The following is a 25,831-nucleotide window of genomic DNA, read 5'->3' on the forward strand; positions in this document are numbered from 1 at the left end:
CTGGGTAGGGTGGCAGGTGGGGAGCTGGGAAGCAGGAGGGAGCTGGAAAGGGAGCAGTTGAGTCACTCTGAGCAGTGTTTCTGTGAGCACTGCCCCAGACTCACACCACTGCTGGTGGCACACACGGATGGGGAGCAAACAGACCCCGGCCCTACCTACGAAAGGTTGCAAGTGTCAGGCACAAACTTTTCCACTACTTAAGCTGATGGGGATGCCAGCTCCAGGGAAAAACACAAACAAGGCAGGAAAAAAAAAATCATTACCCTACTCCAAACTTGGCAGAGTACAGCCATTAAGTTTTACATGAGCTAACAAAAGAAACATCCTGACATTACCGTCACGAAAACGTAGCGCGCACACAGAAGTAACTTCAATATGTTTAATTTGGATTCAAGTTCCTTGCAAAAAACTGTGCATAAAAACCACTGCGATGTCCAAAAGCAAATGCTTTCCCTCCAGCCAAGCTCACAGCAACAGATTTACAGTGAAAGCAGCTTTTCAAAATGCCATCTAGCCCTTTCACAAAATCAAACATTTTCATAAATAAAAATTAAAATCACTTCCAAATTACACCCTTTCCAGTATTCCCAGTTGATTGTGGACACATACCCCCCACAATAAAACCCAGAGATAATCAGTTTCCCATGTGTCAGAGAATGAGCTACTTTTCTTAAAGACTACAACCAACATTTTTTTTCCTAAATACCAGTGAATAAAAACTATTTGAGACCATAAGCCATTAACAGAAAACATATGCAGGCTTTGCTGAAAGGGTTGTGAAGCACTGGAAGAGGCTGCCCAGGGAAGTGGTTGAGTCACCATCCCTGGAGGTATTTAAAAGCCATGTAGATGTGGCACTTGGGGACATGGTTTAGTGGTGGGCTTGGCAGTGCTGGGTTTACAGTTGGACTCAATCTTAGAGGTTTTTTCCAACATAAATGACTCTACAATTGAAAATTATAGATTCAAGTAATCTTTAAAATGAACGCAAGATACTCCTGTGCAGTTACAGAACTCCACAAAAAAAGTTCTTGCTATTTATGTTGTGATGTTCTTTGTGTTCCCTACATTGCACTCAGAGATTCAAGTTGCTGGCCTGTCTGTGCTGCCTCACGTATTTGATTCTAATATTCTATAAATGTATTTGCTTCATGTCAAACATGTGCCAAGTCCCATCAATGGCAGCCAGGGGGACTGATGCAGACACTCTGTGCTGAACTGGGGCTGTGAGGTCTTCACTGGGACACTCTCACCTGAAAAGCCACTGTGACCACCAGCACATGCCACTTTATGTAAATATGTAGAAATTCACGCTGAATCAGTGCCTCATCAAACCTGCTGGCAATAGCTCAGGACATCTCATCTGAGGATAAAAAGTCAGGACCTCGTGGTTTAATAAACAGGGCAGGATGGTGCCCTTTGCAGGCACAGAGATGGAGCAAGAGCACTGTGCATTCCCAAAAGTTTTCAGGGCATTATTTTCCCATGCCACAAAAACCAGAGGGACTACCCAACTTTCCCCACACAACTTCTCTTATTTTAAAGTGCAAGTGTCCATAAAGGTTGGAAGGGCTGCAGGAGGTGCTGCCCAGCCAGGGAAGTGGCCCTGAAGGGCTGCATCCCAAGGAAGACGTGACGAGGGAGGCATCCAGACTGCTACCTGTTTTTGAGGGCACAAAACATGTTTATACAATGACATATTTGCAACAACCAGTGTCATTCAGGACGCTGGTCTGTCTAAAACTTTGTCCTTCCCAGGCCCTTTGCTTGGAGCACCAAGAAGGATGGAATTGGGTCAGCATCACCACAGGTAACACTGGGAGGGGGGCAAGGGATGACCTCAGCTCTATTTATGCCCCTGGTACAAATGTCTGGCCAGCTCAGGCCCTCAGCTCTTCATACTTCTGCTCTTAATCACTTGGCAACTTCCAAAGCACTGTCTGGAAGGTGTTTACTTCTGTTCAACCCTAAGAAAACAGAGCTAGGCAGAATAATCTTTTCACTGGAGGCCTTGATTTTTCTACATTTTGTTTTGCTCAGAAGACAAACCAAAATACGGGGGTTTTTTGGTTTTTTGGTTTCTTTTTTTGGGTTTTTTTTTTTTTATTTGGTTTTGTTGTTTTTTGTTTTTTTGTTTTTTTTTTTGAGAATGCAAAGTTCCAGAGTCTCTATCTGGAATTAACTATAACACTTTTCAATACCTCCAAGAAAAACAAAATGTTTTGTTTCAAAATATTATCACTTCTCATGCCCTTCTGTAACCCCAAAGCATAATTTCTGAAACGGTGTTTTTAAAACAAATAGAAAAAAAAGGTTACATAAAATTTAGCTTTTTCTGTAGAAAAAGGGGTTTTAGTCAAAGTCTGAGGCTTCACTGATAACAAAATTCAGCCAAGGACTTTAGGCCAGTCCTAATCAAGGCAGTGAAGCCTACATGATTGATAATATGAACAGGGAAGTCCAGGGAAGAATTATAACAAAAAAAAAAAAAAAAAGAAAAAAAAAAAGAAAAAAAAAAAAAAAAAGGAGAATTGCTCATTCCTACACTTATGAACTTTTCTGTTATTGTTGAATGAACAGCTGGAAGCCAACTACAAGAAGAACCAAAAGATTTGATAGCCCAGCTATCAGAGAGGATTTTCAGACTCTTTGGTGTGAGTGTGTCGCATTCACTGTGTTTCAGAACAGCTGGACTGAGGAAAACCAAAGCAGGACCTTGCAGCTCCTCGCTGAAGGTGATGTGGCCACATCCTCCACCTGCTGAAATGGCCTAATGGTTATGAGCCCTAATGAGCTGCTCTCCTTCCTTGCATAGTATCAGGGCAAGTCAGTGCCCACCTTTGACACGTCCCATCGTGCTGCTCCTGTGGGCCAAGCTCACAGACAGAGACGTCAATCTGCAATGCCAAGGGCTCTGCAATCCCAAACTTTTTGAGGCCAATGGGAATCCTGCCACTGACTTCAAAGCTGAGGGTTCTATCAATAAGTGGTAAGGATTTATGAGCAAAAAATTCCAAAGAAAACAACATTCTTATGAAATCTTCATTTTTTGTCAAAGTACACATTGTTAAAATCTCATCACCTCCCATACAAAGGCTGGCAGGTACCAACTCCAGCACATGGGAAGCAGAAAAAAGGAAAAGTTTTTTGTTGTGTGCTGCATGTGCCGGTGTGTTCCTGTGTTCCCACACTTCCCAGCTAGTGATACACAGGGATTTTTCTTCCCTCAAACCGTGACAATAAAATGATTACCCCGCCACAGTTTAGCATAATGGTTCAGAAATGCTCATGGCATATTGCAGAGTTAAAGTGGAAATTATTAGGTAGCTCTTCTTTGTTATAATAATGATCACTCCACAAATAAAAGCTCTTCTCCCAAAGGTACTGCAAGGCACAAAATGCTAATTCTGAAGATTATGTGTGCGCTTTTATTAAATATTACTCTGCCCTGTCTGTTTGAGGGCTTCACTGCTCTGATTGTTTTATGAGTGCCATGTTAATGTCAGCCCCATCTTGCTAGCAGCAGGCACACATTTTAGCTTTTGTATGAGAGTTGATCAAAGGCCACGTGCTGAGGGAATTGCTGAGAAAACACGGACAAGCGATAAAAATCTAACAGATTAATTGGTTTAAATTTCATTTCAGGGCGTTGAACTTTGGCTCAGGACACAAGTACTACACTACCAGTCAGGGCCTAATTACCACATTTCCAATTTGCCTCTGAACAATGCTTGGCAGGGAGCATAATAATGGTACTAATAATACTAATAACAATAATAATAATAACAACAAAACAACAGCATTAACATCTCCTCTTAGCTTCTCGTACACGTTTACCAACTAACTTTGTGTGCAGGCAATTGCAGTAGGAAATTCCTGTCCCCCGCACCACCACCCACCTGCCTCCTGAGCATTTCTACCTGCCTCAAACAGCACCTGATGACAGAAGAAATAACAGATGCCCTCAGGAGCATCTGAATTTACAGAACCAATAATCTACCAACTCCAACCCCTCACAAACACACACTGGACGTTTCATACTCTTAATTAGGGACATGCATTTCTAAACAGAGATAGCTTTTTATCCTCCAACAGAAATGATCTGTTTCACTGATAGAAAACAGAGGCCGGAGGGAAAAAACCGTATTTACCACAAAGTTTATGGGTGGCCTTGGAATAAGGGTTAATTGAGCTTAGAGGTAAATGCTCACTGAGGTGAATTAGTGGGATGCACAGCTATCAGCAGGGCTCTGGGACTGCTCCTATTTAGCTTCTGAAATGTATTTGCTCTATGATTAATATCCAGTTTGTGCTGGTGACTGTAAGAATGACCTCGCCTGCAGTTTTTATCATGAAGTGTGGTTTCTTCCTCTATTATTCCATAGATGAGGCTCTGACAACAGTTGCTGCATCACAACAGGAGTTTAAATGATAGGGCACATGGTTTTATTTTTCTTCTCTCTAAGAGTATTGTGACACGCAAGGAGAGTTGCATAAAGGCAGTTAAAACCGGGAATTAAGAGGAAAAGGGAATTTATGTCTCATCTTAGAGGAAGTACTGAAAATATCTGGAATTTAATTTAATTTTCTTTTTTTTTTTCCTTGGGTAAAACCTAATTCCAGGCTAAATAAATAAATGAGCCACAGATTAACCCACAGTTTATGGGTCTGATCCTGCAACCCGTTAAATGCTTTCGCCAAACGACTGATTTTTCAGAATATCAACACAAATCAGTTTTAAGCACTCAAAACCATAACTTATGGAAGTTGTGATTCAACAAACCACTCAAGTAAGTGGTTAAGAACCCTGCTGAAGAAGTTGCAGGATAAGAAACTGGATTTTTTAAGGTAGTTGGGCAGTGCCCTGTGGAAAACCTCCCAAGAGCTGGGCAGTGAATACAGAACTGGGGCTCGGGACTCAGCACGAATTCTGGGATTTTTTTCCAGTTTAAAAGTATAAGCCAAATTTTTTTTGAGGGATTGAGTTGGGCTGTTTTGTTGAGTGGAGGGGATTGTTTGGGTTTTTGGTGGTTTTATTTTCCCCTAAATAATATCCTCATTCCTGAGAACTGTCAGGCTGCTCACTACCCTGAGCATGCTGAAAGGGTGAACCCTAAAAATTCTGTCTTACCCAGGCAGTGGTGCCATTCTAGCCTGGTCTGTGGGGCATCGCTGGGGCTGCATCCAGCACAGGCAGCTGAAGGGAACTGAAGTTTATACACCGGCCTGGACGGGGAAAAGTCCTCAGGACCAGCCCAAAGGGTCAGTCATGGGCACTTCAGGGAAAGGGAATGTGGCAGAGCTTTTATGTATTTTACTGGAGCATTAAATCTTCACTCCTAAGCTAAACAATGTGTTTGCTGCTTATCTCGGCGAAGTGATGATCTTCCTGCCTTCCTTTTGCGTATCGAGCCGGCCCCGTCTCCCATTCTCTGCTGACAATGAGCAGCTGCTGTGCAGGAAACAGGGCAGCAGAGGTTTCCCTCTCCAGCAGATAACTCAGGCAGCCTTGTGCGACAAGCACGAGGATGTGCTGCCCTGTTCCCCCTTCCCAGCCCTCTGCTCGATATTTGGGGGGGTTTAGCATACGCAAGCCCTTAAAGATTACAGCACCCTGCCAAAAATGGCAACCTCCTCCCGGTCCTTCATGACATCTGCACCGGGTGAAATCACTGAACCAAAAATACACGAGCCGTGCAATCCCTCCAGGTTGGGGGAAGGGAAGGGAAGGAAGGTTGCATTTGTTTCTGTTTTCCAGTAGTGAAATTAAAGGTCTTGGCTGTGATTTTCTGCCAAACATTTTGGATGCACAGTTCCCATTAATGGGAAATGAAAATGTAAATTACCTGGGATAATATTCCACCTACAATCAATACTTAAGCCAGTGTTTCTCTTTTATCCTTGCTGATGCCTCAGCTAGCAAAGTTACATTTCATGGAGTCCTCTGTGTTTCTCTTTTCTTAATGATTTCCAAAGCTCTCAGTTGTTGATCAGTGCCTGAAAAATGACTGCATGGAAAAAGGAGGCAATCCAGAATAATGAGAGACCTGTTACAAAAAAAAAAATCTGCTCTGTATTTTACTTACAACATTTCCATAAAATAATGATTTAGTTATCGCTGTATGATTGCAAGAAATGTATTTTCATTCATCCTCTTAAACCCTTTCAAATCACAGAGGAAGTTCTGGGAGTTTCTTTGCTTATTTGGGTTATTTTTTTTGTTTTACTTTAGGAGTTACCTCCTACTTTCCGAAAATTAATAAAACAGTCAGAGTCCTTAGCATCTCCCTGCAAGCCAGTAAAATTCGACCTCCAAAGAGAGGTCTGTCATGTTTGTTTGGCAAATAATAAATTCCCCAAGAAAAATGCAATGTTACAAACCCACTTAAAATTATGTTAAATTAAATACGTAGGTTCAGCCTAAACACTAATATATATATAAACAATATGTGTATTATTCTTCTTGAAAAAGATATCTGCATTCTCTCTCTATATATATATTTCAAGAAGCCTAACAACTTTATAGTCATTTTTTCTTGATGTGCTACTCTGATTTTTTTATTCCTAGGAAGTTTTAGGCTGGCTTTAAGCTCTAATTTCTGCATTCATTAATTTTGAGTTGGCCATGAAGAAACTGCTGTGGGTGGCTTTGGCCAAACATTGCTCCCTGCCTAACCTCGTGCAGCCCCTCAGCTTCAGCACTCCCTGTGCTCTTGAGCAGCTCAGGTGCACAGGGATGCACAGGCTGGAACAGGAGGAAAACCAGACATCCAAGAATATTGCACAGGGTCTTTCAAATCTTGGAAGCACCTCCAACTCCACAACCTGGAACGTGTTTGCTCAGACCTCAACACCAAAGCAGGGACTTCTTTGCTCCCCCAGGGATGCACAAACATATTTTGACCCCCAAATGAGATAAATGTTTTACCATGAGCTCCCAAATTATTACATCTCTATTCCTTCACCCCTTCCTCCACCCCACGGTGTCACTTGCACAGGAACAGTGTGTGAAAGCCAAAGGCAATAAGCACCATGTAGGGGACTGAGGTGTGACGCATGGATGGGATTGTTGTATCTGAGAATGGGCTCTAAAATGTTGTTAATAAAACAGCGAAAAAAAATGGTATCTGCCTTTTCCATTTCAATTTCAATGGCCTTCCACCATCAACTTCCCTTATGAAGTTATGGAGCCCAGCTAAGTCACTATGACTATTTTAAAAACAATAGGCATGGCCAGAAAGGAGACTGCATCTGGTTAAGTGCACTGAACTTTAAAAATAGTTCTACTGATGCAATTTCTGAGTGAGGATGGAGGTAACCTTGCAAATGGAAGCCCAAAATGTGTGTTATAAATCAGCCCCAAAAGTTTGTCAAAACAAACATTGCTGCACAGTTTGCATGCTCCAAAACATACTCAATTTAACTGACTGGTCCTTCATGATCCAACAAAGAATTTTATATTTGCTAAATGTTAACCCTATGCTTTACTGATTTGCTGAACCCCAGCCTAACAGAAGGGCAGGTGGCTGCAATTTCCTAATCTGTAGTTTGCTTCACCACCAACCCTGGTCCTGTTTCCTCATTTTCATTTTCCATCAGTACCTTAACAAAACAGTAAATCCCTCATTTAAAAAAAAAAAAAAATTAGTAAATCTCCCTAGAGTCAGAACACAGGACCAGAAAAAGTCCTGTAAGGTGTAAGAGCATCCAGCGCACAACAGGACTGAGCCTTGATGCTTCAACATCCACTGGTACATTATGGCCACACTGGCAAGGTTTAGTTTGTGATATACAGAAACTATTCTAGATGAAACATAGAGTTCCATCTCAGTCTAAATTCTCACATCCAAACTAAATATAAGTATCAATTACATTTTTATGACATCTTCTACTATTACAAAGAAAAAACCAGAACCCCACATCCCTCAAATTAACACCCCCCACTACATTACCCAGCGCAACAATCAGAAATTCACCTGAGATGGATTCTACAGGAAACAAAGAATTTATTTTCCTGATTAAAAAAAAAGATCCAACTAATATTCATTTTTAGCTGGGGTCTCTTTGTTCAGTAGAATTGAGAAAGTCTGCCCACAACAGAGAGCTTGCAGTAATCATCTTTCAGAAACAAGAACAACCCGTGCAGAAACACAAAGCAGTACTGCCAGGGACAGGGAGTGCCTGTAATCCAGTTTCTTCAAGGGAAATTCAAGTACCCTAAGAGTTCTTATTCCTTGTCTGATTTCTCTCACAAATCACAGGCTCTCTAATGCAATTTTCTGGAGTCTGAGAATCATAAAGTCAAATATGAACAAGTCTAGTGGAAAATCTGTGACGCTAATCTTGGCCTACGTTGTACTTTTAACAGGCACTGAATTTGTGCACCGGATTATCCAGATGGCCATACAGGAATCATCCTGATAGGATTAAACCTTTGTGCTGAACTCTGCTCCATCTGTTCTGGGAGGTTTGCCTATCGCTATCGGAATACGAATGCTCAGCCTACGTCCAGCACCACGACTGAGAGCACCCGTTTACCACACACACACACACGTGTACATGTGCACACAGAGCTCCCCAAGTGCTTGATTAGCAATGTGAGATGAAGTTACCCCAAGTTTACCACCAAAGAAACATATTGGTTTTATTATTCGTTTGAAGAACAAAGCGCGCTATATCTAAATTCAAACAAAAGGGCATTTTTGTTGTTGTTCTGGGACTTGTTCAATTCATTAAACCATAATGTTGCCATAAATTTGTAGATGAAGGCATGACTAAACATAAAGCAGCAAGGCTCTTCATCTTTGAAATCTATTAGTGTATGAAGATGTCTGACACAGTCGCACTTTGAAGATGTCATGGTTAAATATTTCAGATTAAAAAACAGCTAGCAACAAAACACATGCGTGCACATGGCACTGGTAGCTGCTCTTTGCAGCTTGATCTAGTCACAGCCCAAGAACAAAAAAGTAACAATCAGTCCCAGTAAAAGAAAAGCTCATTCCCATTAATGTTTCTTTCTGCTTTTATTATCTATTAATGACAGTCTCCTGCATTCATTGTTGCAGCCTGCCAGATGCAGCAAAGATCCATATTCATCATGTGCAAAAATTGTGCTGGGGCTGCCTCTGACAGGTTATGTAGAGCTGCCAATGGAGGGACCAAGGTCCAATGCATGGCCTCGGGTATCCAGGCCCTGGGCCAAGGGGAAAGGTAGGGAATCTGGCTCTTCTGCAGAAAAAGCATCCCAGTGATCAGAGGGTTTAACTAAATTTCTTTTCTGACCAGAAATACTCTAAAAACTAATGAATATGTGGGATGGAAAGGGTGGATATGCAAATTAATTAATATTATTGTTACATTATATAATAATAATAATAATAATTTTATTATTGTTATTAGATTCAGCAGTGCAATAAAACCCTCAGCCCCTGTTTGTGATGGCAGTGGGACAGAGATGGAAGCAACATAACCAGCACTGCATTTCAAGCAGCACCCACGGCTGCGTTGCACAGACTGAGACCCCCTTGTCTCTGTTGTGCTGTGTCTCTCAGACTGTTCCTTCCTCTGTTCTTTGTGCTGCTCCAAGTGCAGGGTCAGGCACCCCCTCCCAGCCATTTAGGCTTTACTTGCAAAAACATAAGCATAAAATAATATTTATAGTTCATAGTATCTGTCCAGCAATGACACCACATAAAACCAGCACGCTGAAAATCTGAGTGAATGCTTTGGACTCGAGCCTACGAATGCTTAGAGAAGTTGTTCTTTCAATGTCTCTGATAAAGTCATGCTAGGTTTTTATTTATTTATTTAGGGCCACATTCAGACCACCTACCTCAGGCATTGCAGCCTGTCAAATGTCAGACTGCAGCTCTGGCTGGGTGAGTCAGCCTGCTTAAATTAGGATCCTCTTTCCGCTATACAATAAGCAGAAATGGGAAGACACCTCTGCAAGCCTGGAGACCCAGGGAGTTCCGTGCTGGCTCAGGAAAGTACCAAGGGATCTCAGCAAGACGATATCATAGGTAGGGAGCAGCCAGAAGCAACCTCATAATAAATATTTGGCATCTGATATTGAGCAGGCACCTGACTCTGGGCTTTCCTGCAGGCACCTCTGCTCAGGCTCAGGGCTGAAGGACAAGGCAGCACTCACCGTCACCTTCAGAGTTGCAATCCCAGGAAAAGAGTAATTTTCCCCAAAGGGCCCCTAATCACAGTAGCTTTACCTTTCAGTGTCTCAGAGAGCCAAATATGGTCAGAAATATTTCTTTCACCCCCTCTTCTTCTCCTCAAAGAGCCCAGGGAGTTGAGCGATGCTCTCACCTGAACGTCCTGCAGGAAAGTGCTGTGACCTCAAACCCCAGCCCATGAACTAATACTGTGGCTGGAAAGATGAGCAGTGCTGTGGTCAGGCAGAATTTGCTCCAAGTTCTGGCCTTCCCTGTGGGAATGGATCAGGTAACACCAAACCTATGAATTCCATATGCAAGCCCAGATTTTCAGGGAACAGCAACACGAGCTGTCTGTTCAGCCTCCAGCAGCAGGGGAGAGATCCAGCTGCCATTTCACAACTCAGGAGGGACCTCTGTGGGAAAAGCACTTTGCTTTTTCATGGGATAGAACCAGAACCTCTGAAAAAGCTGCTACAAAACCATAATGATATGGTATTAATGAAACATAATTAATTCTGAACTTCTTTAAATTCCCAGTGCTAACAGGCACTTCAAGGGTAGTACAGGAAACAGCACACAGGTTCCTGCAGCACCTGGGACCAGAATTTTGGAAGCATCCATCAATCCAGTGGTTCCAGTAAGCAACTAATGGAATTTTCAAAGTACTTCACAGACAGATGGAAATTCTGTAGCCAGAGTTTTAAGAATCCCACTAAACACCTACCTGCAGCTTTAGGCACCTTGGTGCTTTACCATTTTGGCTTTAGGTCCAAGAATTTCCTCAAAAAATTGCTTTGGGATACCTACACTCTTGGATGACCACTTGTCTCACAAAAAATGGATCAGAAGTTCAGAAAATACTAAACATCCACATCATGAAGGGCGAGATCTCAGTATTTCACTGTAGCCATTGTATCTTAATTAGCACATCTAAATGTTTGAATTGCTTTTGAGAAATATCCTTAAACTTCTAAATTTCAGACAAATTTTTCATGAAATTTTATTCTTGATCTTTTTAATAAACTTCCTAAGCCCATTCGCTTTGCTCAGTGAGGTCATAAACCAGCACTGCTTATATTACAGTCACTTTCACACCAAGGATTTGTTTTGTCACAAAGAGAACTATAAATTCATGGAATGAAGGTGGAAAGCAGAAAGGACTAATTGTGACACACAAAGTTTTCTGGTTATGCTCAGCAAACAGTTTGGGCTAAGATTTTAAAAACCACTTTATGAAGTTATTCTACTGGCTCTAATGAAAGCACACTTTTTGCAATGCCATACACTCCCAAAAATCTTGTACTCTGGATTTGGGTCAAACACAAAGCCTTTCTTCATTCCAATATTTATTATTAGTAGCTTATTTTTATTCTTTACCACTAAACATTAATAACTTTCAAATAGCAAACCAGATTAGAATAACCACTCCAAACATCCCAGCCTGGTGGGCTCCATTTTCTGCATCAGTATCCTGGTTTATGCTATTAACTCATTTCCTTGGATATGGAGGAGCCTTGTCAAATACTCATTTTACCGGGGAAACACTTGGCTGACAGAGACTTGAATGCTCACTCCGATCCTCTCTCAGTTTAGTGACAAGATGAGTTTATTATTTGTGAAGTTTTCTAAACTGAATATTCTAAATGACAGTTTTGTGGAAAATTTTCACCTAACCAAACCTTTAATCCCGAGATTGCTATCACTGAGTTGATTCACAGCTTTGGACATAAGTTTCATGAGAGCGAAGACCTTTTACAACCACTGATTGCTTTGGGGTATTTGAATACTGGGGGGCTCAACACGAAACATTTGGAAGTGTCCAGATACCTGCAAACTGTTGTGAACACCATTCTTTAAAAATCACCACATTTTATAACATCCAGAGGAATGCTCAAAAAATCACTAATTCTTGGCCTTCAACTTCCAAACCACAATTCACAAAATACTTTCCTTCGAAATCTGCCCAAACCAGCTGGGGAACACAGTGAAAAAAAGTGTCTTTTCCCACCATAACACCAATAAAAGTATCCTATAATGAAAAAGATAAATTAGAGGAATTTGTTCAGAAATAATATTAATCCTACTACAATAACACAATGTTTTGTCATTTCCTGGTGTGCCCATTTTGGAAGGTTGGAAAAACAACACCTGGCAAAACTTCACTGCCACAGTGGAGTGTCTCTCAAAAATTTCTCCAATTCTAAAGTCATTCTTCTCCCCTATGATGCCACTGTATTTGTGACATGGTGGCCAGCAAAGCAAATTAAAATTTAATGAATACTCATCATCTATGAATATTCATTTCCTATCTGAGTGCTGCTGAACATTCCGCTGTTCTGGTACCTGTGAAGTTTCTGCCAAACAGACTTGCATGTCTGTATTCCAGTTCCTCTGGGGTCTGGAGAGAAATCTCAAACCTTTAGCAAATGGTTGGTCAACACTTAAGATGGCTGGAGAATTTCCATCTAAACTTTCCTCCCTTATGGGTCTGCTGTAACAAAACAGGTTTTTTCTGTGCAAATCTGTTTCAAAATTCAAAGGCAGTTTTCCTTGTGTTTTCTTCTTTTTGCAATTTTGGGAGCACAGTTCTGAAAGCTCCTCAGGGAAATTCACAAAATGTTCTCTGTCTTCATCCAGGTACTATTTTTCCATGAATTCATGACATCCTCATAACAATAGAGGGTAACAACATATCACAGCTTGACTTCCCTTAGATATTTGTGGAGAAGGGCTTTTGGGAGCATTTTATTTTTTTTTTCATTTATTTATTTATTTATCTGAAAAGTATAAAGGGCAGCTGCTCATGGCTAGAAACTGACACATCTTATCTTAATAAAATCAAGGTGCTTCCCATTCCCAATTTTCTTTTCTCAATTAAACATGATCCTAAATCCCTGATAAGTGACTGTCAAGTGGAAACCCTTTCTAACTGTGGTAATTGGAGTATTCAAATCTGCCTTTTTGGAAGATATTTCCATGGACATTACATAACAGCAACCCTTTCATCAATGACTAGAATACCTGAAATGGTATCTCCTAAGTCTCCTGCAGAAGTCTTACCACAAATATGTTACACAATAATGTTTAAAATCCTAAAAACCTCACTAACTCAAACCTCCAACTTCATGCAATAGTTGCACTCTAATGGTAGAACTGAAATTCTGGAATCTCCTTGCCTAAACCAGCCATTAAAAATCCATTTTCATTGTTTAAATCTTGTTTTCATTTAGCCTCAGACTAAAAATAAATTTTGAAAGATCGGAATTGCTGCAGTCAGATATTCCAAGCTTTTGAGTACCTCTCCATAATGGGTGATTTATGACCCAGACAAATAGAAACAAAAGATTTTCTGCTTTTCGTTTGGCGTGACTGGGTGTGAGAAGGGCAGCTCCATCTACCCACCCACCCAGTTCTTGTGCAATTCTCAGTAATATCCAAGGAGAAATAAGGGATCTGGGCCTGCAAACAGCGACTATGCTCTGGTGAAGATTATAAAAAAAAAGACATCAGCAAAATTCAGTGGGGCACAATTTAGTCAACTCAGTTTTGGTTGCCTAAATTGAAGCTGTACAAATCCTAGTGTGCCATGTTTTGCTGATCTGGTGGATCCCAAGATTTCACTCCTGAAGAGATCATTTCGATCACCCAGCCTGATATCCTGCACAGCACCCATCAGAGAACCTCATCCAGCAATTCCACGTGAGGAATTACTCAAACCTTAACCTCTCCCTGACCTGCCATACTTTTGTTGGGAAAACACCACCTTCTTACTCAACATTTGGAAGAGAGAACCTGCCACAGTACTGGAAGCTTACATCAGCGCTTCCCAGAGTTAAAATCTTGTTGAGCTCATCATGAGCCTTTAGCTACCAATTCTCTCAAGTAAAGCATCTTAACTCTTTGGTCATGTTTTGTCTCTTTGGAGAGACAAATGCTCCACCCAAGTTCACATTCTGAACTAATCCAGCCCTGGTGTTCTCATTTGTATTAGAAGCACAATCTGATTATGAGAAAAAAAAACTTAGTTTTGAGGGTAACAGAGCACCGGACCAGGCTGCCCAGAGAGGTTGTGGAGTGTCCTTGTCTGGAGATATTCAAAACCTGGCTGGATGTGATCCTGTGCAACCTGCTCCAGGCAAACCTGTTTTAGCAGGGAGTTGGACTGGATGATCTCTAGAGGTCCCTTCTAGCCCCAGCCCTTCCCTCATTTTGTGAAACAGAGTAAGTCCACAGGGTAGCGAAAAGGTTAATATTATACACTCAGTGAGGTCAGGCTCCAAGAACACATAACAAGCCATTATGTTAAAAATTGCCTGAATTTATGAGTCACCGCATTTATGAAGGAACCGATATGAAAAAGACAACTTGGCAAAAAATAAAGAAAATTATTTCCAGCTTGAAGTTTTGCAATTCTTCAGTATATCAAGGCTCACTTACTGTTATTACTATCCATGTTGTGCAATGTTCTGAAAGTCACATTTTTTTCCCCTGTGTATGCATAGAGATGTCCAACAACCCAAGGTATTCTTCCCTCATAGAAAATAAATTAGAAAGCAGACATAACTCAGGATAACATACAAGATCCCCTCAAGTAGAGTGGTAGAATCCTAATATTTTTTTTCAATATTTCCCTTCTAAATAATAAATCAAGCCCACTGCATTTCTCTATATGGAATGATATGATGCAGAAAAAGCTTGTGTGTTTATATTTTTCATATAATCACAAAAACATTCTTAAGCTCAGCACTAAACTCTAACAGGTGCTTCCACCCATGGATGAAACAAGTTAAACTTTAACGTTTCTTTGTTTAAACCCCGTCAGTTTTTTTAATGCAATACTCCCTATCTTTGATGGACAACCTGAACCTATACTAACTAAGGGTTAAATGTATCAAGTTTTGAAGATTAACCCATCTCAACTTGCTAAAATTTTTGCTTCAGTCAGTATTACGTCTTGGAGTGACAATTTCATCAAGTAGCACAGAGAGAGGCACCACCAAGGGAACTGAGGGATAAAACGGTTAAAATGGAGTTGATTGGGTCATCCTCTCCACTCCACACACTGCCCAAAATTTAGTGGTAAAGTTGTGCCAGAGGCACTTAAAGCACAAGAAGAAGGTCACTAAGTCAGATTTCTTAGCATCTTTCAGGAATCACTCACCACGTGCAACTGAATTTATGGTATTCAATGTCTGTCCTCAACAATTCTGTTACAGGCAGACTAGAAATGAGACCTAAGAGCAGTAAGTCTCAAAGCTTTATTTTAAAGATTATCCTCTCAAAACAGTTTATAAGGTGAGGGAAAATTTTCCTTTTTTTAACAATCAAACCAGAAAATACCAAATTCACTAAGGCACAGCCTAGCAATCATTTCTGCTTTCAAATCTGAGGACTCAGTGGAAAATCTGTGATTGTGCAGTAACTGTGATCTCTTAGATGGCCCAGGATGGGCAGGATTGGCAAGAAAAGCTCTTTAAATGCTCCACTGCTGACAAGAGGATCTACCTGTCATATACAGCTGAGGCCCAGCCACTACTGCTTTTTATTTCTTGTAGGAGGTTTTGCACCTGCAGACAAATGGTTGGAGTCACTCATTGCTGTCATGAGCTAAAACAACCTTGTAAAAGCTTGGCTGTCTCAGGTACCACAATAGTGATCAAATAACCCAGACATGCACTATCCTTTCCAGTTTAAGGCAACCAGTAGTAACGGTTTTGCTACATAATGACTTATTTTAGATATAAACACACAAAGATTTATGTATATCTCATATTAAAATAACAGCAGGGCATTGCTTTGGGATTCATGGTTATCTCCACTTCCACTTGCAAACTCTGACATCACATCTTTTCATTTGTGTCTATTTCTACCCTGCATCTTTTCATCTGCTGCTGCTGTTGAGCTGACTCAGAACCAAATCGTCAGTAAACCTCCCCATCACCTAATTCTTCAGTGCTCTCCCATGGAGGAGGAAGGAAAAGAAAAAAGAAATAAAACTGTCCCTTTAAAAACCAAAGCATTTAAGCTGCTTGTCAGTCGTCTTCCTGACAAGGCCACTTGAATGTATTCAGGAATATTTGCATAAATGCTCGCAGTGAGTTCACCGTGGCAGCTAGTGCTAATGGTACATAAAGTAATTTAGTCACTTCTCTTAGGCATCCTGTCAGGGTGATAAGCACCCCCTCTTTGCCTTGTTGCATATTAGATCATTAGATAATAAAGTGTTAGAGCATGCAAACTGACAGGGTCTCAGGGACTATCATTTTTCGAGGGCATTGCATTCTGCCAGTGAGGAAAAATAATAGAGAAACTGATGCTGCAATTGGCTTTACATTCTTGTAAAGACACTCAAAAGATTTGGGGGAAAAAAAGAATTTTTACTTTGCAATGATACAAGAGTTTTAACTGGAAACTTTGCAGTGGATTTATTGCTGGTAAACTTGAAAAGAGTTGTTGCAAGCCCTGCCAGAACTCTCCCCTCCCATAAGTTCATCACTTAAATTTCATTGGGAAGATTTTACCTTTAAAATTGACACCCTGGGATCAACTACAAGCTCAAATATATCCTACTGGTTGGGGCCAGTTGGCTCTTGACAATACATCTTACTATATATGTATAATTTGGAAAGGTCAACCACACCAGCTTTCTGGTTTACCATAAATATAAAACCAGTGAGGATCCAACTATTTGTGAATGAAAAAGTGGCAATTATTGAAAACCACAGATTACTGTGGCTTACCCTATTTATACCACATGGAGATGGATGAAATAATAATTGGCCTCTGCCAGCTATTACTTTTAATATATTTATTTGAAAGATGAGCTGCTTAACCCACTGGTTTCAAGGGGGCAGCGTGTGGATACAAAACCAGGATCTGGGGACCTGGTTAAATTCACTTTTCTGAGTGAAAAGTCTGACAAGCAAGATATAAATAAAGATGTGTTGGATATCCCAAAAATAATCCAGGCTACCTGCTAATGAGATAGTGAAACCCAAATGTGGAGACACCAGGCTCCTGAGTGGCTTGGGAGGTGCAGTTTTCTTTCCAGCTTTTTGGCCTCCGAAGTGTCTTTTAGGTGTCAAATAAACTGTAACTCCATGTTTCAGAGCAGCAAACACAAGTTTGTAAGGAAAAATAAGCTGGATATTGTCTAAGTAAACTCAACAACCAGCACACCTTGCTACATTCTGTCTCCCCTTTGCCCAGCCCTCACAGTCAGGCATTCATTTCTACTGCCATCAGATATTTGTGTTAAGAAGTTAAACATCTGGAAAAGTCCACAGGAATACATTTGGTCAAGGCTATATTATAGTCAGATCCCAGATTTTACAAACCTGTGATGAGCAGTTGCTCACCAGAGCAATGAACCAGAGACAAACCATCACTTCCCATCTCCCTGCCTATAGACACAGCTCAGGTCAATCTGTCCTTCCCCTGAGGAAGGCAGAAAAGCTGGGAAGAGGAGAGGCAAACAAACTGCCTCTGGTATTATCCAAAATAAAAATTCCAAACTCTGGACAAAAAGAATACATTCTGTGACTCGAACTGAATGCAGAAATTAATTTCAGTGGAGGAAACTGTCATCTGTTCCAATGGGTCTTGTCCAAAATTCAACAGCATTAAGCCTTTTCCTTTCTTTTTTATTTCTTTAGTGAAGTGTTTTAGCTACCTAATAACATCATAACAACAGTCACTGGATTTTAATTTTTTTTTCCTGTTTCTTGGACTCACATGTTCAGAGAATTCCTGGAGAGCTGGACTGAAAGATTTAGGGTAAAAAGAAAGGCTCCACCAAGCCTTTGGGAAGAGCAGTTTTGTAGTGTGAAGGTTGCTATTCAAAAGTAAGAATTTACTAGCAGTTGCTTTATGAGGTTGCTTGAGAGGTGCCTGAGAAAGCAGATTAGAAAAAAATCACCTTTCCCACAAAATGTACATATAGAGATATTTTGCAGCTGTTGACTTCTAATATCAGCACAGTAACTCAGGTGTGTGCAGCTACGTAAGCAGAGAATTATCTCTTTTTGCCAACAGAATCCCTCAGGTTGTAGGAGTGGGAACGATAGCTGTGGTAAAATGAGACACCACCGTGCATGAGAATAAGGGCATTTATGTAAGAGAAATTAAGTACTGCCTCAACCAAAAACATGCACTGAGAAGACTGCAATGGGGAAAAAAGAAAAAAAAAATATGGCAACTACTTTAGTAGGAATACAAGAAAAAAAATAGGAATGTTTTTTTAAGATGGGACTTAATGGAAAGATTACAAAGTTGAACAGAAAAAAGTTTCCCTTTGTAATGTCTTCTGCTAATTAATAAAGACAGAGTTCATACATTCCTTATAAATTTCAGTAAAAATTATGACAGTGGTTTGTTTATTAAATTAGGTTGTTGGCAGGATGAAAAAAAAAATTCTATAACATGAATTATGGCTGAAAATGGCTCGTAGCCTACATAAAAAGTTAGAGCTAAATAAATACAGATGTAAGTTATGTTTATATAATGAGAAACGCTGCTGAGCTAAGAATTTTAGGTTAGTAAGTGTGAACTACAGACCCGATTCTGCAAACACTTATCAATACCCTCAGCTTCTCTGACACAAGAAGCCTCATTGATCCCAACAGGACCATATGTGAGCATAATCTTAAATATATGCAGAAGTGCTTGCAGGACTGATGCCTGAAAGCATAAACAGAATAGAAAAGTATTTCCACTGGAATCCACTGAGCAGTATAAACCCACACATTTTCCCATTTCTCAGCATTAATAATTTCTTTTAACATATCTAGTTAACATTTTTCTGAGTGGCATTTGCTGTCCTAGAGAAAATTTTATCTGGTTTCTTCAAACTCTTTGGAAAAATCTATTTAATTATTCATCAGATCCTTGGCAAATATTTGTGAAACAAACCAGCATAAAGGACTGGTGCCTTCTACACTCAGCTACTTCAATGGGAGCTGAGGGTACACATCTCTTAGAGGGAGCAAGCACCTATTGAATTTAGGATTATAAACAGCTTTGAAGACAAAGAGCTATTCTACCAAGCTGGAACAGGGAGAGGGGAGTGAAATGCCCTCTGTTTTTGTTTTGTTTTTCAGCAGTAGTCATCAACTTTGAGGACAAAGAGCAAAACAAAACATTAATCAAATCCAGATTTTTCAAAGTACATTTGCACTCAACAACTCCCATTTTAAGCACCTACAGTCACCAGCAGATGTTCCCTTCCAGGACCAGCTGACCTTACAGAAGAGATTACTGTCCCCAGGCTGCTTCCAGCCACGTGTCCCCCATCCCACCCTTGCTGAAGTTTACTGTGCTTTCAGAAAAGCCAAATTGCCTTGCACCATTTCTCCTTCAATCATTTCAGCAACAAGCTAGATTGTCAAAGAGTGATTATTTAAATGGTTTAATTCAAATGAACTTCATTGGCCTGGAGGAGACCAGGGAGCAAGCAAACAACCATCCTAGCTGGCATGTCCATGGTGAAGAATAGCCTGGAGCAGGGAGGGGGGACAAACAGCTGTGGGAAAAGCAACGTCTTCAACTGGCACAGCTGGAGCCAGAAAAGAACATTCATTCATGGCTTGAGTAAGCAGATGGATTTCCAAAAGGGCTCTGCTTTCATTTAGGACAATTCAAAGGAACAGATGAATGTCCTAGAGAGCTCAGCACCCTATAGATGGAAGAAGTGCAATCCAAAATTTGGGTGCTGAGTACCTCAGAAAATACACAACATCCTTTAGATGCACAGTCAAAAATCAGGGCAGTCTGGAAAAAAAAAATCAGACTCTAATTCTGGGTGCTGAATAAATGCAAACAACATTAAAAAAAAATTACTCCACTTCACTGACACACAGGACAACCTCTGCACCCATGTTTGCTTACTTGTTTGTCATTTCACTACATTTAGAGCTGACCTACTTGAAAAATCCCCCCTTTGGTCTGGAGGCCAGTCACTTTCAAACGTCTGGCCCCAGAGATAATAAACTCTTACAAGGACAATTTTGAAACCACAGCAGCCAGAGACACAAATCAAACAAACCCACATTTAAAATAGCAATGCCAACCAATGAAAATGATTTGCCTACCATGTTCCAGATAAGAAGGCGTACCTTCCGAGGGATCGAGTCTTCGAGCTCTCCGCCCGTGCTTGGAATTGTTGTGCACAAACATATTGTCTGACACTGCCAACACGTGGCCATCAACATTGACTGTCGTAGACACCACGACCTGCAAGCACAAGAGCAAGATGGGGGAAAAATCTGGATAAATCCACGTGTTTTTTAAAAAGTGCGGAGCGTAATAAACTCAGTTAAATAAATAACAGCTGGGAGCTGTAGAAAATTGCGAAGCTATTTCACATAATAACTGGTGCTTATGCTGTACAAATCTAACAAGAGACGCTATTGATGAGTGGGTCTTTGGCATCGAAAGCTTTTGATGCAGTTTTAAGTCAAATTGCAGAGTTTGTAGCTGCGTGGCAGACAGCGCACTGTTAACCATCATTTTAACAAGAGGATCTTTATTAAGTATTTTTTCCCCTATATACAAGGGCAGCTGTGTTTCACCCTAAATTATCCTTCAGTTTTCACGCTGAAGTAGATAGAGATGTTGACATTGCAAATGAGAATCGATTCAGAATAAAAGAAAACAAAAGTGTGTTTTGTGAAGTTGTAACGAGAGTTGTTGCCTGCCTCGCCCCCACCCTTCTCTGCTGCTCTCCCCTCAGCACAGTCACTGCAGGTTGTTGGACTCACCCAAATTTCTCCTGAGCTCTATCTTAAGGAGTACGTACAGGCATGTTTGTGTACACACACACACACACTTGACAGTGGGGTCTTGATCTGGAGAACACAAGCCTATTCATCCAGTGTTAGAATTATTTGTATTTCTCAACTTATCTCAATGTCAACACCTGGGATTTGATTTGAGGCGAGGTGAGGGACACACAGCAGGACTGCACTGGAGGAAGGACCAGAAACTTCTGCTCCCCAGAGCTGCCCAGGGCAGAAGAGGAGCCAACCCAGCAGGGGCAAACAGGCAAATGATGGCTCCAGAGAGGAAGATCCAGCTGCTCCAAGGTGTCCAGAGGGACTCCTCAACCCTAAGGATCCTAAATGAAATCCCTGTTCAGGCAGGGGGCATGTGAGCCATGAAATATCATGGAGAGACAAGTCCCGTGCAGAGCTATGAGCTCATCACACCACGTCTCCTCCTACCCCATTCAGACCAAGCAGTCTCACAGCCTCCCTGCCTTTTTCATTCAGCCACCCCTCCCATTTTTTCCTGCAAAAGTATGGCATTCCCAGGGTTTTACCCCAGCCAAAGGTTTGGCCTTCAGCTGGCTGCTGGCTTGCCAGGAGCACACGTCGCCTTCGAGAACTTTGACTAAAACAATAAGAAGAAATGACCTACACTTCTCCTTACATTAAACAGGGAAAGGGATTAAAGACTGAAACCCACAGAGATATGTTTATTCATGCGACCTCTTACAACCAAATATAATAATTGTCTGTTAATTGCAGTTTCAGCTCCCACCTCATGCTTCGACATGTGAAACAGCAATCAGCAGCTCCTGTTTAATCCACCTATTATGTTGACTAATTAACTTTGCTCGACAGTTTATTTCTTCCTCCATTATCAGCCCCTGTCAGCCGCAAGCACACTGCCGCAAAGGGGGACCTCAGCCCTTTTGATTGATCACCGATAGATTGACATGCAGATTAATTTAATTAGAATCACCTCACTTGAGAAATGAAAGACAATGGCAAGGGGGCTAATAGATCTGCTCTTATAATGAGGCAAACCTCCAGAGCCACGGCAGAGGATTTCTGATTTATTTTGCTGAATTCCCCAGTCGCTCTGAAAGGCTCTCGCTTTAATTGTTCTTGGTTTTGAGAGGCTTTAGCCTCTGAAGAGGTGAAATGCTTTACAAGGATTGGCAAACATTGCTTCAACTCTCTCAGGAAGCTGCTGCCTCTCAAAGTTGGTCAAATGGGGACACTTAAAGGATCGCTTACAACTATTCAATTTCATCACTTGAATTGGAGCTGAAAAAAAAAAAAAAGAGTGAAAGGAAAAATTTTCTACCTATTTCTGGCCCCAATTAAAATACTCAAAAAAGTAAGTAAAGCCACTAAACTGCCCAGAGCCGATCCTGAAGTCTTTCTCTTTAAAAAGAAGAATACAAAAAGAGAATATTTTACATCTAAAAGATACTAACCCCGTCCCCTGGAATGGCATTCGAAGCAATAGAATTTTGTGCATGTTTTAAGTGAAAGATATTAAAATACAGAATGAATGATTCAAGAGCTCCTACAGATGGAAATTTGGGAAAAAGAAAGCTCCAAATACTACAGATAAGTTTTTCTGAAATCAAACTAAGGAGAGAAAAAAACCCAAGCCCTATATATAAAATTCCAAAAGGGATTTCAAAAGTAATTTATCCATTGAATTCCTGAGGGGTAGAATAAAGTTTATGATATTTTCAATAAAATATGATCTTATAGTAAGTGGCTCGGGGTTTGCAATCTTATTTGTGCACTTGCAACCATTGTAAATTCTTTGCAAGTGGGATTTTGAGCCAAATCTTTGGCATTTTCTGTCACAGCTCCATGATTTATGCCAGCTCCTTATCTTCTTCCATGGGTCAGATTAGATGCACATGAAAATTAACAAAACTACAATTACTAACAATGGCTACAAGATAAAATATTTTCCCCAATTTCAAAACCCTATAGGTACACACAGACTTCCCACTGAAGCTGATCAATCCTGGGCTGAAACCAAAACTTTTAGCATTTTTAGAAATGGGATTCCAGAAAAATAATGAGTCAAGAGTAGTAGCAGTAAAGTAGTTCTCAAAACTGTGAAAATCCTGTATCTAAGTAGCTGTTGCTATACATGCAACTTTATAGGTAAGAGTTCGAGGAAACAATCCTGTTCAGGTTTTATGTGAGTAAAGCTACATTTAGTTTCCCCCTCCTCAGGTTTTCAAAACTGTTGATGCAACATATTTTGAATTACTTAACAATGTCTTCCCACCCCTCTCCTGAACAGTTTGATTTACTATGAAGAGACCGCATTGGTGTGGTTCTTTGGTGTCGTTAGCAGCAGAAACTATAAATGGAATCCCCAAGAGAAACTGTTTCCAGTCTCAGGAAATGCAGAAAAAAAACCTCTTATGTGTCTGTTTGAAAAAAAAATGATTATTCATAGCGTACCTGTAAGAAGCAACACGCTCTTGCTGCTTAATTCTTTAAATGAAAATTCTCATTAATAGAGGAACACTGAATGTGCACTGCACTAAGGAAATATTAATGCCTCTAATTATTAAGAGTGAAAAAATGCACCCTGAATATTGTGTGCCACAGTTACCTACTTGGATCGCTACAGAGCACTTACCTACTCACAAGTTCTACTCATATTTTTTAATCTAAAAAAATACTACACTCTCCTCATTTTGATTTTGAAACGACTGGGATATGTTCAAGTTAAAACACATGCTAAAACTAATTTGTGGAGAAATCATAAAATTAGGGGGAGGGGACAGCCAGAGTATATGTGGAATGGGCACCAAGGCATCCTAAAACACAGACTGTAGCAAGAGGGAAAGGCACACTACAGTTTAATAAATGATTAATGAGGTGCTGACACATTAATGTAAGCACAGGGACAACCAGGTCTGCCAAATCTCAAACCTTTCCAAATTTTGTCAACAAAACACAGTTTTAATTTGAGACAGGCAAACATGGAAAATGATTTTGAGCTTTAGCTTTAGCCCTTCATAGATTTTGAATTTAAATCCTGTATCAACACCAGGGGAGACAGAGGTATGAAAGAAACACATGGGTTTACAACTTTCTTCAATGAAGTTGGCACTTTTGAATGCAGTAACGTATCCCAGCTCTGTGGATTATTCTGCCTGCCATTAAATAGTTCAGTTTGTGAATATTTTGGAGCTTAGTTGTTTTTTTTTTTTTCCTCTTTAAATATTCAGAGACCAGGAGCCTGGAGATCAAGCTATTTATCCACGTTTAGCACTCGGCCTGTTTATTTGGTATAGTACCTCACCTAATATATCAAAATTAAGCATTGCACAAGTCCTGATTTTTACCCACAGCCCATTAAGCTTTGCTCACTGATTAAGACATAGCATTTTCCTCGTGCTTTCAATTTTCTCCGGTGTATGGTGAGGGATCTGATATTTTTTCAATGTCCCCAATACCCAGTGGCAAAGCCAGAGAAAATCTGGCTAGGATGATTTCCAGGTTTGAAGTGTGTCCTAAGTGTTAAATATGTAACTCCAATGCTTGCCACTCTTCTGAAAGCCATAAATGGCTTGAGCACATCTTTATTTTCATCACCACTTGGTGACCTCTTCCTACAATGTGTTGACTTCTTTATTCTAGTAACTAAAAATCACTCTCCATTTAACAAGACACTTCAAAATGTGCCTAACTAAGCCCATAAGTACAATACACTCAGTAATTTTGCTCACGTGCTCAAGGACAGGCCGGGCACTTAATTACCTTGTTGAATTGGGCCACAGCTCTCACTGCTATTTTTCAGTCCCTTTTTCTCTTTTTTTTTTTTTTTCGCCTTTCCCTTCTCTGGGGATGGAGCCTTGCATGTCCAAATTCCATTATCTGGGATTCATGAAGCATCATCTCTGTCTCTTATGCAAATTTGCAATAAGACACAAGTGGCTTCAATTCAAACATGAGTGGCAGCATCCCATGGAGGCAAACGAGCAGCCTCTGCTGCAGGAGAGGCTGTGGTAACAGAATCAAACAGCATGGCAATCTCTAAGTGACTTTCAAGGTTTTCATAATAAGTGAATGTTTGGGGTTTTATTCAGTGACACAGACTGAAAAGTTTCATCTAAATTAAAACTTGACATGTGTCAGTTCACAAGCAGTTGCGCTTAAACAAGAACAACAAGACAGCTAGGGCACCTGGGTTTCATTAATTACAATAACATACAAAACTGTTCAGGTTGTATGAATGAGTTTTTAGTTCTGAAAAATCAAATATGGGCAGAGTTCACTCATGACACCATCTACTTAGTAGTAATATTATTATTACCACTAACTGGGGCACTACAGCCCATCCCACCAGGAATGATGACTTATTGTGAAGAAGAATTCACAACCAGACTGAGAATCTGCTCCGTGGGGCTTCTGGAATAAAAAGGCAAGGTTGGGCAAAGGTGATAATTCACAACATCACCAAATGTTGTGTGCAATTGGGCTGATGAAACATTGAGATGAAATGATTTTCTCAAGGACAAGCAGGGAGTGTGAAGCACAGCTGAAGTGTTGTGCAGTACTTGACTTCTCCTCCCTGACCGTCTCCTTGTGCTAACAGAGACACAACCAACACTGCCAGGGCCAGCACTGCTCCAGCACACACACTCTGCTGCCACTCCACTTGTCACATGCCTGGACATCTCAGACATGCAGAGAAATTCTTTTCTTTCAGGGCCACAGCAGCTTTTGTGTTAGACTTATCACACTCCTACATTTTTAAGCAAAGTTCAGGATAAAACCTCCTAATTCATTTCTGATTGTGAGCCTGAATGAAGAGTCACACACAGGTCGCCTGAATCAACACACACTCTGCCTCCTCCCTGTACTTTCCTAACATGTCTTGTATTA

General features: G+C 40.6%; 1 protein-coding gene across 8 annotated transcripts in view; it reads right to left on the reverse strand.

The window, feature by feature from the left end:
• The window catches only part of EBF1 (EBF transcription factor 1), a 266,875-nt gene that overhangs the window by 71,063 nt on the left and 169,981 nt on the right, over nt 1-25,831 (reverse strand). For 4 of the 8 annotated variants that reach the window (XM_066197371.1, XM_066197370.1, XM_066197366.1 and 1 more), the window contains exon 8: nt 20,285-20,402. In XM_066197371.1, the coding sequence (XP_066053468.1) occupies nt 20,285-20,402 (118 nt within the window). Of the gene's footprint in view, nt 1-20,260; nt 20,403-25,831 lie in introns of all 8 variants that reach the window. The other 4 variants (XM_066197369.1, XM_066197368.1, XM_066197364.1 and 1 more) reach the window with 1 other exon arrangement.

Source organism: Chamaea fasciata, unplaced genomic scaffold (genome assembly GCF_029207755.1).
Source record: "Chamaea fasciata isolate MVZ Bird 193981 ecotype frontalis unplaced genomic scaffold, bChaFas1.0.hap1 SCAF_15, whole genome shotgun sequence".
NCBI lineage: Eukaryota > Metazoa > Chordata > Aves > Passeriformes > Sylviidae > Chamaea > Chamaea fasciata.